General features: G+C 41.5%; 1 protein-coding gene across 14 annotated transcripts in view; it reads right to left on the bottom strand.

The window, feature by feature from the left end:
* RPTOR (regulatory associated protein of MTOR complex 1) overlaps positions 1 to 15,782 on the bottom strand; it is a 493,211-nt gene that overhangs the window by 133,070 nt on the left and 344,359 nt on the right. For all 14 annotated transcript variants that reach the window (XM_084837711.1, XM_084837700.1, XM_084837701.1 and 11 more), the window contains 6 exons: positions 14,365 to 14,439; positions 11,130 to 11,195; positions 10,746 to 10,937; positions 9,787 to 9,927; positions 2,200 to 2,317; positions 101 to 241 (listed from right to left, as the gene is read on the bottom strand). In XM_084837711.1, the coding sequence (XP_084693837.1) occupies positions 101 to 241; positions 2,200 to 2,317; positions 9,787 to 9,927; positions 10,746 to 10,937; positions 11,130 to 11,195; positions 14,365 to 14,439 (733 nt within the window). The remainder of the gene's footprint in view (positions 1 to 100; positions 242 to 2,199; positions 2,318 to 9,786; positions 9,928 to 10,745; positions 10,938 to 11,129; positions 11,196 to 14,364; positions 14,440 to 15,782) is intronic.

Below are 15,782 nucleotides of genomic sequence, written 5' to 3' on the forward strand. Positions count from 1 at the left end.
ATGTCTAACTTTACAAAATAACAACAACAACAAAGAGAGAGAGAGAGAGAGAGAGAGAGAGAGGAAAAAGTTAAAAGAAAATCCTGAAAAGTCATCTTACATTCTTCATTCAAGCTCAGATTCTGCAGAGACTTATTCAAATTCCTTGCTGTGGTCACTGCTCGAATATTCCCATAGGAGCTGACAGAACGGAGTTTTGGTGTGCATGGACTGTCTCGCACTGGAGTCAGGCTTCCACCCTCTATGGAGAGGCATTATCATTATTTATTCACACAAACAGAGAAATTAAAAAGGCAGCTCCTTCACTGCAATGGGGCAGGACAACAACATTTTTAAACAAGTCATTATCATAATAAAATAACAGCCAGAACTGCATCCTGGGATTCTGAACAAGAGTTGGCAGGTTTATTTCCTCCCTCATCCTCCTGAAACATAAGAGAAGGATCACTGTTTTCTCTGTTGTTGCAGCATGAGTTTGGCCTAGCTTTTAAACAGAGTAAGATTGGGCCTGTCTAATGGAGGCCTAAATGGAAAGGCCTAATAACTCCTGCTTCTAACTCTCTTCTGAATAAGTGTCCTAACTTGGCAGTAAGGGGACTTTTCATGGAGAAGACATCCTCTTGCAAGCAGCATTGATAATTGAGGTGCTGTTCCCATCTACTCATTTAAGATAGAGGGGGAATTTACTGACTGCTGCTGCAGCCTCCATTAACTCTAATGTGACATATGCGATAGCCCCATGCAACTCCCATTTAACTGAATGTGGTAGTGTGCAACTATAAGGTGTGAGGCTAGGCATCTTTTCCATAATAAAAGGTCAACAAAAGCTTTAAGGATCTTTTCCGTGGGCAAATGTTTAACTGTAAGGGTTACATTATACTATGAGTGCCAGCATTTTCAACTGTTCTCATTTTCCTTCTTAAGATAGATCCAAGTGGTATTCATGCTGTACAATAGCCTTCACATTTTGTACCAGAGATAGCTGGTGTGGGACAAGATGGTTCTTGTGCATTTTGTTTACACAGCACCTTGAATTTCCCCTGAATAAATAAAAGTGAAGTGTAACCATTAGGGATTATTATTTTCTTCTTCTTCAACAACAACAATGGCAAGGGTATGGTTGGGGGGAGAGTAAGTTTTCATATTTTTAATGCAATCCACTTTTTCAGACAAAGGAGATATTAAATTACTCTTTGCAGGGAGACAATTATACTTACATCTAAATGATCTGACAGTAGAGGTTCCAGTGTCCCCAGATATTATCCAGGATATTTAATATTTAAGATGGCATTTCATGAAATAAAAGGCCAGCAACAGTTTGTCTAGAACTTTTTTATTTCTCAAATGAAGCAAACGTATAAAGAGGAAGAAACAAAGACGAGAAGGGATAGAAAATGTAAAGTCCTTATTTGAACTTCACACAGAATTTAGCTTTTGGGGCTACAGAGTCTCTGTATAATATAGGATTTTCTTGTCCAGTGTTCCCCAACAATAGGTTTGCAAGAGCATAGGAACAACAATTCTTGATAGCAGTAGCATTAACAGTTCTTGAACATTCCAGAATTCAGCACAGGAAGCAGCTGTGTACACCTTATGACCTGGCTCAGTTCACATGTAGCACCAAATCATGGTTTGGTTTTACAAAAGTGACCCTCAAGTTGATGTGATCTTGTCTTCTCATCTCAAATGCTTCAGTTCCCTCCCTGGCTCCCTGTTTAGCCTTCTGAACCAGAATTGGAATGTTTGATTGTAGTTTCCAATTCTGTTTCTGAGGGCAAGTGCAAGCCATAATCTGCCAATCAGATGTAACAGCAAACTGTGGTTTGTGTTAAACAGCAAGTCAGACAGGGAATCAGAGTGCACTGGGGGAAGAAGGAGCATGTAAGCTTGGGGCTTTAGTGTTATACGTAACACTAAACCATACTGTGGTGTTACATCTGAACTGAGACACCATCTCGACAGTGCCCTGGCCTGCGGGAGTCCACACACTACAGAAACTTCATTCTCTGCGACACTTCCTTTTCCAATAAAAGACAAATTTTTATTCTTTTTTAGACTGGGGACAAAGTGAGGTCATTCAGGAAAATGCTTAATGAGGAACAGAGTTTCTCAGCTATCTACTGGAGTTGTTGATCTAGCCCTTTCTCATAGAATTAGCTTCCAAAACTTTCCTTGTTCATAAACAAAATGATGCAGTACCTGGAGCAGTGGGTGAAGGTAGTGCATAATTCTTCTCTTCTTCCATAAACTGCAAGGCAACAGTGCAGAAATTGCTTTCATACTGGACCACGAGGTGACTCAATGCCACCACCAACTCCTGCAGAGGGGCAAAGAAGAAAAACCAGACCTCTGAACACTGTGTTCCAAATAATTCACCGCAAACAACTCCTGTCACTGCAAAAGTAAGGTACATCTCAATCACCAAGTGCCTAATAATATCTCAGAGAGCAGAAAATAAGATACCCATCATCAAAAGTCAAGGTTCAAGGAGCACTTGCTGAAATGCTGTGATTCCCACTAGTTAGCTAAAGCAACCTGCACAGGAGCAGGAATAGCTGTTGGACAATAAGTTTAAGTTTAAAAAATAGAAGTAACAATCCCATCCAGCTAAAGTGAGAAAGGCTGAGACTAACAGGATACACTCATATTTAGTGGCCCTAAGCTGGGTTGGAGTATGTCACAACCAATAATTCTCTGTGCCTGTTCCTGGGATGGGGAGAGAAACCCTCCTCTGTCAAATATAGCTTCTGTTTATGTTTGTGAAACTCATGGTGTCTATCAGGGTTAGTCCTAAACTGAAAACAGATTCTAGACAAAGATTTCAGGACCCAAGGATGTTGTCATTATTTGGGATGCCCCTGGCAGTCCTATTCCCTTGAAATGGAACTTATCACCCCTCCAGCTAATTGCTACATGACCTTTGACTCCATGGAAGTGTTTTTAGAATGATTCCTGTGGACACATACACATGGAAAATACTATGTTGTAACTGACTATGCACATGCTCTCCACCACCACTCACATCTCAGAATGATCCATACGTAGGAGCAGGCATGATTCTAGGATCCTGTCTGAGAAAGGCAGGTGGATGACCAGTCTAGATGCCACGTTTTCCACATGGGTTTTCAATGGAAATTGTTCTAAAAGCACTTTCATGGAGATCAACATTATATATAGAAAGAAGTTCCAAAGTTTAAGCTAGAAAGTTTCATTAAAGGCTAACATTCGGGTTTTGATGGGACTCTATGGCAGGGATCTATGGCACATATGGAATAGGCTTGCCTATTCACAAAATGGCTGCCATGGTGGGTGTGACTGGTCACAAAACACTCATTTCCCAGACAACAAACTGATAACGCTAACAGAAAAGTAACTTGGCCAAGAAACTAAGTACAAAGCAAAGTGGTGCTCTGAGCTCCAAAATACAAAAACAGTCTTTTGAACCCAAAGTTTTCTGCTCCAACACCCATTTCACAGAAGGCAAACTGATGAACCTCAGAAACAAGCAACTGACTACAAGGCAGAGGTAGGGTCTGAGCCCCAAATCATGTTATTTCCCCCCCAAAGCATATCAAAATACCCATTTCACACAAGAAAAACAGGCAATGCTCAGAGAAACACAAACACACAGCAAAAAAAAATAGCAACCCACACATACAGACACATCCCAACCATACAAAACACTGGCAAAACACCTACCCCCACAAAACTACAGGCAAAACATCCCTCCTCACTGCCCACCCCCCTAGCCCTGCAGGATGCTCCCTGGCCATTCCCTCTAGGACACCCTGCTGTCCCCCCCAGGCCAAAGGCCTACAAATTAGAGTGGCAAAACAAACCATAGACCTTCTTTCCATGGTTTGTTTATTGTTACGTTCAAACTGGAAAACTCTGGGATTCTTGGAAATACAGATGGTGCTGTAGGACATCACTTCATTTGGCACATGCCAACCTCCTAATTAAAAAACAGTTTTTTAAAATTAAAAGATCTAAAAATAAATACATGAGAAGGGACGGGGACCTGGAAGGAACCAAGAGAGGTGTTTGTGAGCATGTTAGTGCCCATGGGTACCAAATTGGCAATCCTGGCCCTATGGGGCTCTTAATTCCTCTTAATTTAGAAATATTGAACTCTAGTTTAGAATTTGGAGTGGAGTTTATCACATAAATCCATTCCTCATCTATCTTCAATACCTGAAACAGGTGTTGAAGGTGTTGAAGATAGATGAGGAATGGATTTATGTGATAATCTCCACTCCAAATTCTAAACCAGACTTCCATATTTCTGAATTCAACACAGCAAGAACAAAACAGCTATGAATGGGCTTCTGTTCGCAGCTCATTGTATCTTGTAAAGCAGAAGCAGGGAATGTGCGGCCCTCCAGATATTGCTGGATTGCAATGCCCATCAGCCCTAGCCAGCACAGTAAGTGGTGAGGGATGATGGGATTTCCAGATGAGTCCAACCTCATCTGGAAGACCACACGCTCCCCATCCCTGCTATAAAGATTCGTTCAGCTGTACATATTTACTTCTAAGGCACCAACAGCACATATATCTCCCTCACTCCTTTCTTTACACAAAGAAAATGGCAGATAACAGCGCTTAGCAATTTTTTTTCACTTTTGTGGTAATGTGGTAGAAAGCTTCACTTTTGTGAGCATCTTAAAAAAAAAAAAAAGGCAAGAGAATCAAGTCCCTGTGAAACTAGCCTTCTGACAAAATTAATACCCATCTGTCACCTAGAATGGGGATGAGGGCACTTTTTAAAACTTGGCTCAGTGAAGCATTGATTTTTCCTTTGCTTTAGTGTGAAGATCTGAAGAAAGTTGGAACGTTTGACTCCAAAATGAATTCTTTGCAACAAAAGGCCTTTTATTCTTGGCCAGACTCCCCTTATTGTTTGATTCAACCCAGTATTGTCGAACTGAGATACTGCTAGTGGAAGTACTGAACTGGAAGTTAGCACATAGTTCCATTCCTCTCCTGTCCATAGAACAGGGTGGGCAACTTGTGGCCTTCCAGATGTTGCTGGACTGCAACTTCCATCAGCCCTGGCCAGCACTGGCAATGGTGAGGGATAATGGGAGTTACACTTTTAATAACACCTGGCGGGGCAACAAGAGAGCCAGTGTGGTGTAGTGGTTAGGGATTTGGACTGGGTCTCGGGAGATCTCGGTTCTAGTCCCCACTTCACCATGAAGCTCACTGGGTGACTTTGGGCCAGTCAGTGGCTCTGAGCCTAACCTACCTCACTGAGTTGTTGTGAGGATAAAATGGAGAGGAGGAGGATCATGTATGCTGCCTTGGGCTCCTTGGACAAAAGGCAGGATAGAAATGTAATAACTCACTAAATAAATAAGTTGCCCACCACTGCCAAAGAAACTTCCCTATAGGACATAATAAATCATACAAAAAGGCAGGACTCTCACACCAACTAGGCCACAATCCAGATCTGAAGCATTGCCTAACTGTTCTATAGCAACTCCAATGTGCCTTACAGAAATACCATGGCTTACTGTGAGAAATGCAGAGCTGTTCATACTGGGTGACATAGTTGATTCAAAGGAAGGAATAAAATCTGATATTCAGTGGATTGCTAGCTTAGTTAGGGGGAGCATGACCCATCACATATTCTCCATGAAAACGTAAAGATGTCTGGATGGGGAAACTAGAAATCTACATGAGTAGTGTACCTGGCAACCCGAAATAATCTTTAGAACCTCAGCATTTATTCTGTTAAAGTTTCTGGATACCATGAGTTGAGAAAAATTGACAGAGGAAGATCAGAAACTTATCACTGCACTTTATTAACACTGCAGTTGTACTACTAATGTCTTATTTACCCAAACAGGTGCTGGAAAAGCTGAAATGCATTTTGCCTACAATAAATATGGTAATACCAAGGAGGGAGCTCTGGCCAGAACCCTCCTCAATACTATCAAGTCATTAATATACTACTGCTCTATAACAGGAGGTCAGAATATGCAACTTGCAAGAGATTAGGATCAATATATGATTTCCTTCCCCCTCCCACACACCCCAGTTAGGGAAAGTTCTTTGCTGAATACAACTGTCCTGTTTCTTCCTCACACTTCCATACCCATCTCTCTTCCTCCCAAAGGGCTGCCACATATTTCATGTTTCCAGTAACAAATTAATATTTCATATTTAATTTTGTAGATTGTAATGTAAGACTCTGCTATCAAAACAGTGATAAATAGAAGAGCATTACAGGGATAAAACATGGCTCCTATTTCCAGAGGAAGTAACAAAAGCAATGAGAAATTCTGCAGAGTGTCTCGGTTCTGGAGATAGCTAATCTCATTTCTGTGTCCTCTTTTTTTATGAAAGGGCTCCAAAATGAAAGCAGTGACATCCAAGCCTGACAGCTTGTTGCTGACAGATATCACTTTCCTTTGGCATTCAGCAACATACTTTCCAATGCTGAATACAGTGCCAGGTCTAAAAGAATCCCTTTTAATGCCTGGTTTTTCATTATTTTGTTATACAGTGCCCTTCTCTGTTTCAAAGGGATTTCTCATACTGTACAGCAAATGAAATGCCACATTGATAAAGACCTCATGCCTGGCCCCACTGGGTAAAATGAAGCATCCTGAGGTTCTGGTCAGACAAGAAATAGCATTTTGTGTTTCAGAGTGATACTCCCCCCGCTTTGGGAGCTGTGACAGGAAAGGTACCTATGGTGCTTATGTCCTCAACTCAAAGGCTACTCCTCCACCCACCCCACTTTTTGCAGCAAGTCTTCTCTAGAACGCTCTGGGCGATGAGCTTAATTTTATTTCCTTCAGAGTAGGGTAAGAGCAGCACAATGTTATTCTTCAATCTGAAAACACAAAGCAAAGTGCAAACTGACATTTATGTAAGCCTCCCAGGAAGCGGAGAGACAAAATGATTGACACGACAGGACTTGCGTTCAGAAAAATTACTGCTGATCAGAGAGCCAGTATGACCCGGAGTAGTGCAAAAGTGGCGATGACACACACAACCCTCAGACAGCTGAGATCCTTGATAGGCCGCTAGGCAGTAACTCTTTCATTATATATTTCTCCTGAGAGAGCAGAAGAAAGAAGAGGAATAAAAGGCAGTGCAAGTTCTCCCTTATTTAAAGGAATGTTATTTGGAAGAATCAGTGCTTCTTTAATTAGGGGGAAAAGCACCTGCTTGTAGATGAAGCAGCTTCAGCTGCCAGAGACTCACACTGGCTACCCCCCCCCCCACACACACACTCTTGTTAGCAGTTCTGCTGAAGACAGGAGATTAAAAAGACAAGAGAAAACCAGAGAGAAGGGCCCATATGGGAGGCAAAAGAGGAAGCTTGCTGTGTTATCAATTTAATATAAGGATTCCACTGGCAAATGGGGAAGGGGAATACAAAAAGATCCAGGAAAACACGACTGCAGAGGCAGAGTGTGTGAGGAATGTGTATTAGGAACATAAGTCAAGTACAAAAAACAAAGCAAATCTGATGACGGCCAGTGAATTGCCACCGTCACTTGTACACAAAATATTACAAGTGTACACCGACCACAAGATTCAACTCATATCCTGAATTTCTGAATCATATGCTTCAGAAAATGGCCCAATTCTTCTTGGACCAATTTGGAGGCCATCTCCTTTGATTTGGGTACAAAACCCAAGTCAAGATTTGGAAATCCAAGGCTTCATGTCACCTATTACCTATCATGGGAAATAAAGCATGGCCATAACTGTTTTCCTGTTTGTCAGACACAAATGAAATTTGCAGGGATAGCAGCCCCTGAGGAGGGTATTGAGACTGCCGTGTCTCAGACAAATAGGTACAGCGGCTTTTGTGTTATGCACCTTACATACACACACACACACACACACACGTGTGTGTGTGTGTGTAAGGTTTATGTGGAAGGTGAGTCTTCAAATGTAGAGGCATGTGTGTGAACGATTCACTTCCCCTTCCCTCCCCCCAATTTTGGGGAAAATTTGTATGAAAATGGCACATATCATAGACACAAGAGAACTGCAAGGTTTCAGAAAGAATAAATGCAAGTGCTAGGATGTTATGATGATTGAAACCAGTTTAAGGTTTTTTTCATCGCGAAGCCTGGTGGCACCAGAAGAACGTTAATCTCATCCTTGTTCATCTCATCTCAAGTTCCCATCCTTGCCCTCCCCCAAAGCACAATAATTGGTAAAACGTGCCTTATAATTAGAAGGTGGACTTGTCATATTTCACTCAACCCTTCTCCCTCCCCCCATTCCATAGCCCTTCATCAGCATTTAAGAGAAACAAAAGCAAAATGTGATATTTTTGGAAACACATTGTCTGCCTTTCCAAAGCGAAATTCTACACAAAGTGTTGTGCGGGGTCCAGCTTCAGCTCTGGTCACTTTGGGGGGAAGCCTGCTTCACCTTGGGAAGCACCAAAAATGGTCCAAAGGGGCTGATTTGGCTTCGGCCCAATCTAATGCACATCTTACAAAATATTTGTATTCCTCCTCATGCATCTCCTAAAGAATACCCTATAGCATACCCATTTGTGGACAAGTCATATTTTACTTTATTACTAAATGCTTCCAGATCAGAATTTCAAAAGTACAATATCTTAACTGTGCTCTTTTAATGTAGCATCAATACCTGATGGATAACCATCATATTCTGGAATAAGAGGACCAGCCTTTAAAGAAAAGTACAGCGGGGAATCCTAAATCCTAATGTCTGATGACATTACAAAAAGTATTTCAAATATCCATTTTTAGAATAATGTTTCAATAAAATGGACATTAAATGGTTTCTCCTGGCCTGAAGGATCCCTATGGAATTTCTAAAGAGGAAGGGTAAAGTTAAGAATACTTTACTACTGTTTATCTTGTCTTGTCTTGTCTTGAGGTTTTATCATCCTTACTTCTGAATCCCTGGAAGATTCGATTACCTTTCCATGCTTTCTAACTGAGGTTTAAAGTAATTTGTGAGTCCACTGCTGAACTGATGTTTTAATATCAGTTCAGCCGCCTCATTTAAAGTTCAGTACATGACGTAGTCATCAGACTATTTCTTAAGACGATTTGCCTATACAAAGCTTTTGTCATTTGATATTTAGCAATAGTAGTGGCTACTGGACTCAGCTTGTAATATTTTTACACTCTTGTTTTTTTAGCATCTAACATGTTTATGTGCTGCTCCAGAAAAAAGTGAAACTTCAGCACAAATTGCCAAGGCATAGCATGAACAGATCATATGAGCCAGTGTAGTGTAGTGGCAAGAGTGTTGGACTGGGAGTCGGGAGATCCAGGTTCTAGTCCCCACTCAGCCATGGAAGCTCACTGGGTGACTTTGGGACAGTCACAGATTCTCAGCCCAACCCATCTCACAGGGTTGTTGTTGTGAGGATAAACTGGAGGATGAGGACTATGTACACTGCCTTGGGTTCCTTAAGGTGGAAAAAAGGTGGGATATAAATGTAATAAATAAATAAAAAATAAACATATGACACTGCCTCACACAGAATCTGATCATTGGTCCATTTAACCTAGTACTGTTTACTCTGGCTGGCAGAGGCTCTCCAGGGTCTTAGGCAGAGGGGTGTCCCAGCTCTGCTAGGAGATGCCAGACAGTGAGCCAGTGATAGATGTGCAAAGCACATTCCCCCATTTCCGATACATCAAAGTTATGAACAACTGCAACAAACTATAAAAAGTCAGTGCAGACAAGACTAACAAGATGAGGTCTAATCTTGTTATCAGTCACATGGAATCACCAGCACCTAGGTCTCCTGCCTCTTTGCTATACCTTTCGGACCATGGGACTTCCATCATTGATGAGCTGAGCCAGCATCATTGCAACATTGTGATCAATGGTAGTAGAATGATCAGTCCGCTCAGCTGAATTGCCTACAAAGGTTCCAAGGGCAAAGACAGCAGCACATCGAACCTGCAAGAGAAACATAATTCACCAATGCTCTCCCGAACCTGAACCTCTTAGTGTGCCCTTTGTCGCTTGCATGTGTAGGTGTACCACAGACGTCATAAGAGAACATTCCCATTATATTGGAAAGGGCCTCCATATTAAGGTTACTTCTAGTGAATAAATGCAAGCATATGTGAGACATGCATTTTCACACACCCAGTAGCCCCTAGACATATAAGCTGAAAGCTAGTTAATAAGGTTGCAATGGTTAATTGACTGATCAGTCAGTATAATACATTTTAAGAACTTGTAATTGACTACAAGGGTGCCCCTGATTAATTGGGTAACACATGTTTTAAACAATGATGATGATGATGATACCAACAATAATAATAATTTTACTTACTTAAAATAATTTTGGCAGCCTTTAAGGGTAATAATATGACTACTTATAAAAACTGCAGGAGGTAAGCACTGTCTTAAAAGAGGCATCCCCCTTTTGTCTCACATAAAATTACTGCTTCAGAATTATTGTATTTATCCATATACAAACTTAAACACTAGATTACTCTGTTAAAACTCATGCAGTTAATTGACATTTCTTTAATCAGGTTGCAGCCCTACTAGTTAAGATCTAAGCAAACCGCTCCTAAATGTTTGTGCGTTAGCTGAATGCTTTCAAAAGTTGAGTACTTATCCTGCAAAAATAAAGTATGGCTATTTCTGTTAGGCAGGCACTGACCATGCCATGTAGCATGGTGAACCTGGTTTGGGCAGCTAAGCTGAACACAGGTGGCTCCATTCTTCCTAATGGATATGTATTTCCAAATTTAGCAGATTACCTCTGGGATTGGATCAGAGAGAAGGCTATAGAGCTTTTCATGGGCACTGTCCCTCACACCGCACCACCTTGCAGAGTCAAAATTCTGCCAGATACGCCCCAAGCAAATAGCCACCCACTGGCGCAGAAGAGGGTGAGGATCATTCAGCTGCTCCAGGCAAATGGCAATCAAGTTCCCTTGAAGGCAGGCTTCCTACAACAAAGGGCAGGGCATGACATTGTAACAAATTGCTTGCCAATACATCATTTATAAGTAAAATTGTCCTCTTGGGCGGTGGCGGGGGAAGATGCATAGGTTCAGGTCAGTGGTGTCTAATGTTCTTATGCAAGATTATTCATCAGGTCAGAGGTAAAGTCAACCACCCCTTTCCTCACTTGCACTCACCTGCCCTGTATTGTAGTTGTTGACAATCACTGCCAGGATGAAAGCTGTCATCGTCCTGTGTTCAGCCTTAACACAAATACACAAGAACATTTTTATTTTTGAAGCGCTTGGAGAAAACAATAAATGAATGCTTCAGGGTAAAAGCTTTAAAAGACAGGTAACATCATTGCTGCAGATCTGTGCATCCCTTGACACTGGGTGACTTCAAGACTTACTTAAACTTAACATCCAAATTGTATTATTGAATGAAACCAGGAAGATGGCCATGAAAATTAACCAATCCTTCTCAAGTGGTGGTATGGCTGCCCTTTGACAGGAAATGAGATAATTCAGTTTCATGTGGATTCTGATGTGAGGTAGGAAGTACTGTTTTAAATGTAAATGTTAGCAATAAGAAAGCAAAGCCTCTGCCAATACTTAACACATGGATAGAAATGTGTCAGATAAAATGAAAAGCCTGCTTAGTGTTTGCTTCTTTCTGTAAAAGAATTCTGGGAATTTTCTGCTGCCTACCTCCATATGTGTCAAATAACCAACAATAGTGCTGCTTTGTGCTTCAGCCACATTTAAAGAACTATGTAGACATATTCCAAGGCCACTACCTTTCATATGCAGTATGGAGAGACTGCAAATTATTTTGTACTTTGTTACATTTTCCCCTTAAATGCAAAGATTTAAAAAAAATGTTAAGAGACCAGTGCCCCACTGATTCATGCAAGCAATTGCTGCATAGTGAAGAAAAAGCAGCATCCTTATTGCAACAACTTTTCTCAAAAGACTTAAATATAGTTGTCGTTAAAAGCTGTACAATAGCTTTTTCGCATGGAACAGATAGTTATATAAGCCCCTGAAAATAAATAATCATTCAATCCATTTAGTGTGACCTCATGCACAAGGAGAATTGAATGCTGAGCAAAAGAAAAATGTCTGTGTGCAAAACACTTCAATTGGCAAAGATAATTAAGATCCTCTAAGTCTGTTCTTTGGCTTGTCAAGTATATTGTACCCAGTCCCAACAGTGCCATAAGAGTATAAGATGACTCCTACTGGATCAGACCAAAGGTCCAGCATCCCATTTCCCAATAGTGACCAACCATAAGAAGGCAGGGACCTAACAGAAGCAGAGAGATTAAGAAGAGGTGGCAAGAATACACAGAAGAACTATACAGGAAAGATCTTAATGTCCCTGATAGCCATGATAGTGCGGTCACTGAACTTGAGCCGGATATCCTCAAGAGTGAAGTCAAGTGGGCCTTAGGAAGCATTACTAACAACAAAGCTAGCGGAGATGACAGTATTCCAGCGGAGCTATTTAAGATCATAAAAGATGATGCTGTTAAAGTGCTGCACTCAATATGCCAACAAATTTGGAACACTCAGCAGTGGTCACAAGACTGGAAAAGGTCAGTTTACATCCCAATTCCAAAGAAGGGCAATGCCAAAGAGTGTTCAAACTACTCCACAATTGCACTCATTTCACATGCCAGCAAGGTTATGCTCAAAATCCTACCAGCTAATCTTCAGCAGCATGTGAACCGAGAACTACCGGAAGTACAAGCTGGGTTTTGAAGAGGCAGAGGAACTAAAGATCAAATCGCCAACATTCGCTGGATCATGGAGAAAGGAAGAGAATTCCAGAAAAACGTCTATTTCTGCTTCATTGACTACGCTAAAGCCTTTGATTGTGTGGATCACAACAAACTCTGGCAAATTCTGAAAGAGATGGGAGTACCAGACCACCTTACCTGTCTCCTGAGAAACCTGTAAGAGGGTCAAGAAGCAACAGTAAGAACCAGACATGGAACAACTGATTGGTTCAAAATTGGGAAAGGAGTACGACAAGGCTGTATATTGTCGCCCTGCTTATTTAATTTATATACAGAGTACATCATGAGAAACGCCGGGTTGGATGAATCAGAGGTCGGAATTAAGATTGCTGAGAGAATTATCAACAACCTCCGATATGCAGACGATACCACCCTAATGGCAGAAAGCAAAGAGGATCTAAAGAGCCTCTTGTTGAGGGTGAAAGTGGAGAGTGCAAAAGCTAGTTTGAAACTCAACATTAAAAAAAACTAAGATCATGGCATTTGGCCCCATCACTTCCTGGCATATAGAGGGGGAAGAAATGGAAGCAGTGACAGATTTTATTTTCTTGGGCTCCAAGATCACCGCAGACGGTGACTGTAGCCATGAAATTAAAAGACGCTTGCTCCTTGGGAGGAAAGCTATGGCACACCTAGACAGCATAGTAAGAAGCAGAGACATCACCTTGCCGACAAAGGTCCGTCTAATCAAAGCTATGGTTCTCCCAGTAGCAACGTATGGCTGTGAGAGCTGGACTATAAGGAAGGCTGAGCGCCGAAGAATTGATGCTTTCGAACTGTGGTGCTGGAGAAGACTCTTACAAGTCCCTTGGACTGCAAGGAGGTCAAATCTGTCCATCCTAAAGGAAATCAACCCTGAGTGCTCATTGGAAGGCCAGATACTGAAGCTGAAGCTCCAATATTTTGGCCACCTAATGTGAAGAGAAAACTCTCTGGAAAAGACCCTGATGCTGGGAAAGACTGAAGGGAAAAGGAGAAGGGGACGGCAGAGGATGAGATGGATAGATAGCATCACCGATGCAATGAATATGAACTTAAGCACACTCTGGGAGACAGCGGAGGACAGGAAGGCCTGGCGTGCTATGGTCCATGGGGTCATGAAGAGTCGGACACGACTTAACGACTGAACAACAACAACAACATCCCTCTGGGAAGCCCAAAAGCAGGGCATGAACACACTATCCCTCCCCCACTCCAACAACTGGTATTCAGTGGCATACTGCCGGTGAACATGGAGAACATTTATCCATCATTGATAGACCATGAACCTGTCTAATCCTCTTTTAAAGCCCCCTAACCCAGTGGCTATGGCCATGTTTTATGGCAGTAAATTCTATAAGTTAATCATGTATTGTGTGAAGAAGCACTTCCCTTTGATTGTCCTGAATATACTACCCATCAATTTCATTGTCTTAAGGGCAAGGGAGAACTTTCTCTTTCATTATGCTATTACTCAACCGAACATCACGCATGTTACAACTACATGATAATAATCTCTCACCATCTACAAAACCAACAGCACAGCTGCCTCATTAGAACAGCACTTTAACCAAGATAAAGCATGTAAGTTCTAAACATGTGGGAGTGAGGGGTGGGTGGGAAGGGGAGGACTGATTGTTTGACCTTACCGGCATGTAGGGATCTGCCAAAACGGAAAGGAAATATTTGTGACCATTGTCCTTCACAAGGTCAGCTTGGCATGACTGAAAAACAAGATTGGTGGGGTTGGGGGGAGAGAAAACAATGAGTAGAATAACCTCAGAAGAATTTCTTTTAAGTCTTCAGATGATTTATGAATATTTAATGCCACAGTAATTTTTTCTCCTTCAAATCCAATTTTCCATTGATCTGAGAAACAAAGGAGTTGAAGCAGGCTTCTTTCACCAGGACATTGGCCAAAAAATCTTGGTCAAGATTTATATTACTGGAAGCACAAGACAGCTGCTCCGTGTCCGGGGAGTCCAAGGCCTTTTGGTAAGATTCCGCAAGCTGTTCATTCAGTTTTTCAACTTCGTGAATTTGGAGAGCTGTTGGTAGCAATTATCAACAAGCACATCTGTAGAGAACAGTTCAGCCCTTGCTCAATCAACCTAGGCAATATACTGGGAGTACAGCCATCTGTAGGCCAGGTGTAGAAAAAAAGAACCATCTTCCATACCAGAGAACTATATTTCTTCTCTAACTAATAAACACCCAGGATCCTCCTATTTGTCCTCCTGTGACTTTTATGCTTCTAAAGACAGAAAGCCAACAAGAGAGAATGAATTTAACAATGGACATGCACTTCCCTTCCAGAAGCTACCTTGAGAACCAGGTGGCTCATTTGGCATTGGCATTCTTTTCTGTTCTCTGTGTAAGATGGGGCAATTTGATTTGGATAAGTCACAAGGCTCTGCTTGAAAGTACATAGTCTCCAATCTAAATTATGTGCGTGTTTCAGTGTTATGCAGATGCTGATAATGCTTGCCCTGAACATACCTCACAGCATAGCAGAAATCTTTTAGATTTTCTAGTCTAAGCCCTTAAGGAGCAGACATACAGATACAATTTATTACACAGTTGCAATTATGCTATGAATTGGTAAATTTTGGCTTCCAGCAGATTTCTAATAATTATAGTTGTAGAAATAAGTCTTAAAAGCTGACAGCAGTGGTGGCTAAAACTCTAGGAGTAGAGGGTCTCTATCCTGTCCTTACTAACTGCCCTCCAATATCTTGTAAGTCCCATTCCTCCTTCGCTTCTACTACCGGACTTTCTACAAGGAGGACAGGGTACCTAACCCAATGGGGGCGTCATTAACAATTATGATTGCCACAGTTCAGTCTTTTCGGCACCCACAGTTCAGTCTTTTCGGCACCAGCTCAAAACTTTTATGTTTGCCTAGACATTGTAACTAGTTGACATGACTGGTCTGTTTATTCTATTTGCTGCCCTTTATTGGTTTTATTATGTTGACATTGCTTTACTGTTTTTATGGTATATTGTGTGACATTTTTCTCCTACTCTTGAAGATTGCCCTAGTACAGTGGTGAGAAAAAGTTTGTGA

This window comes from Heloderma suspectum, chromosome 2 (assembly GCF_057233095.1).
Source record: "Heloderma suspectum isolate Gila_16-S chromosome 2, 16-S_ref, whole genome shotgun sequence".
In the NCBI taxonomy this organism is placed as follows: Eukaryota; Metazoa; Chordata; class Lepidosauria; order Squamata; family Helodermatidae; genus Heloderma; species Heloderma suspectum.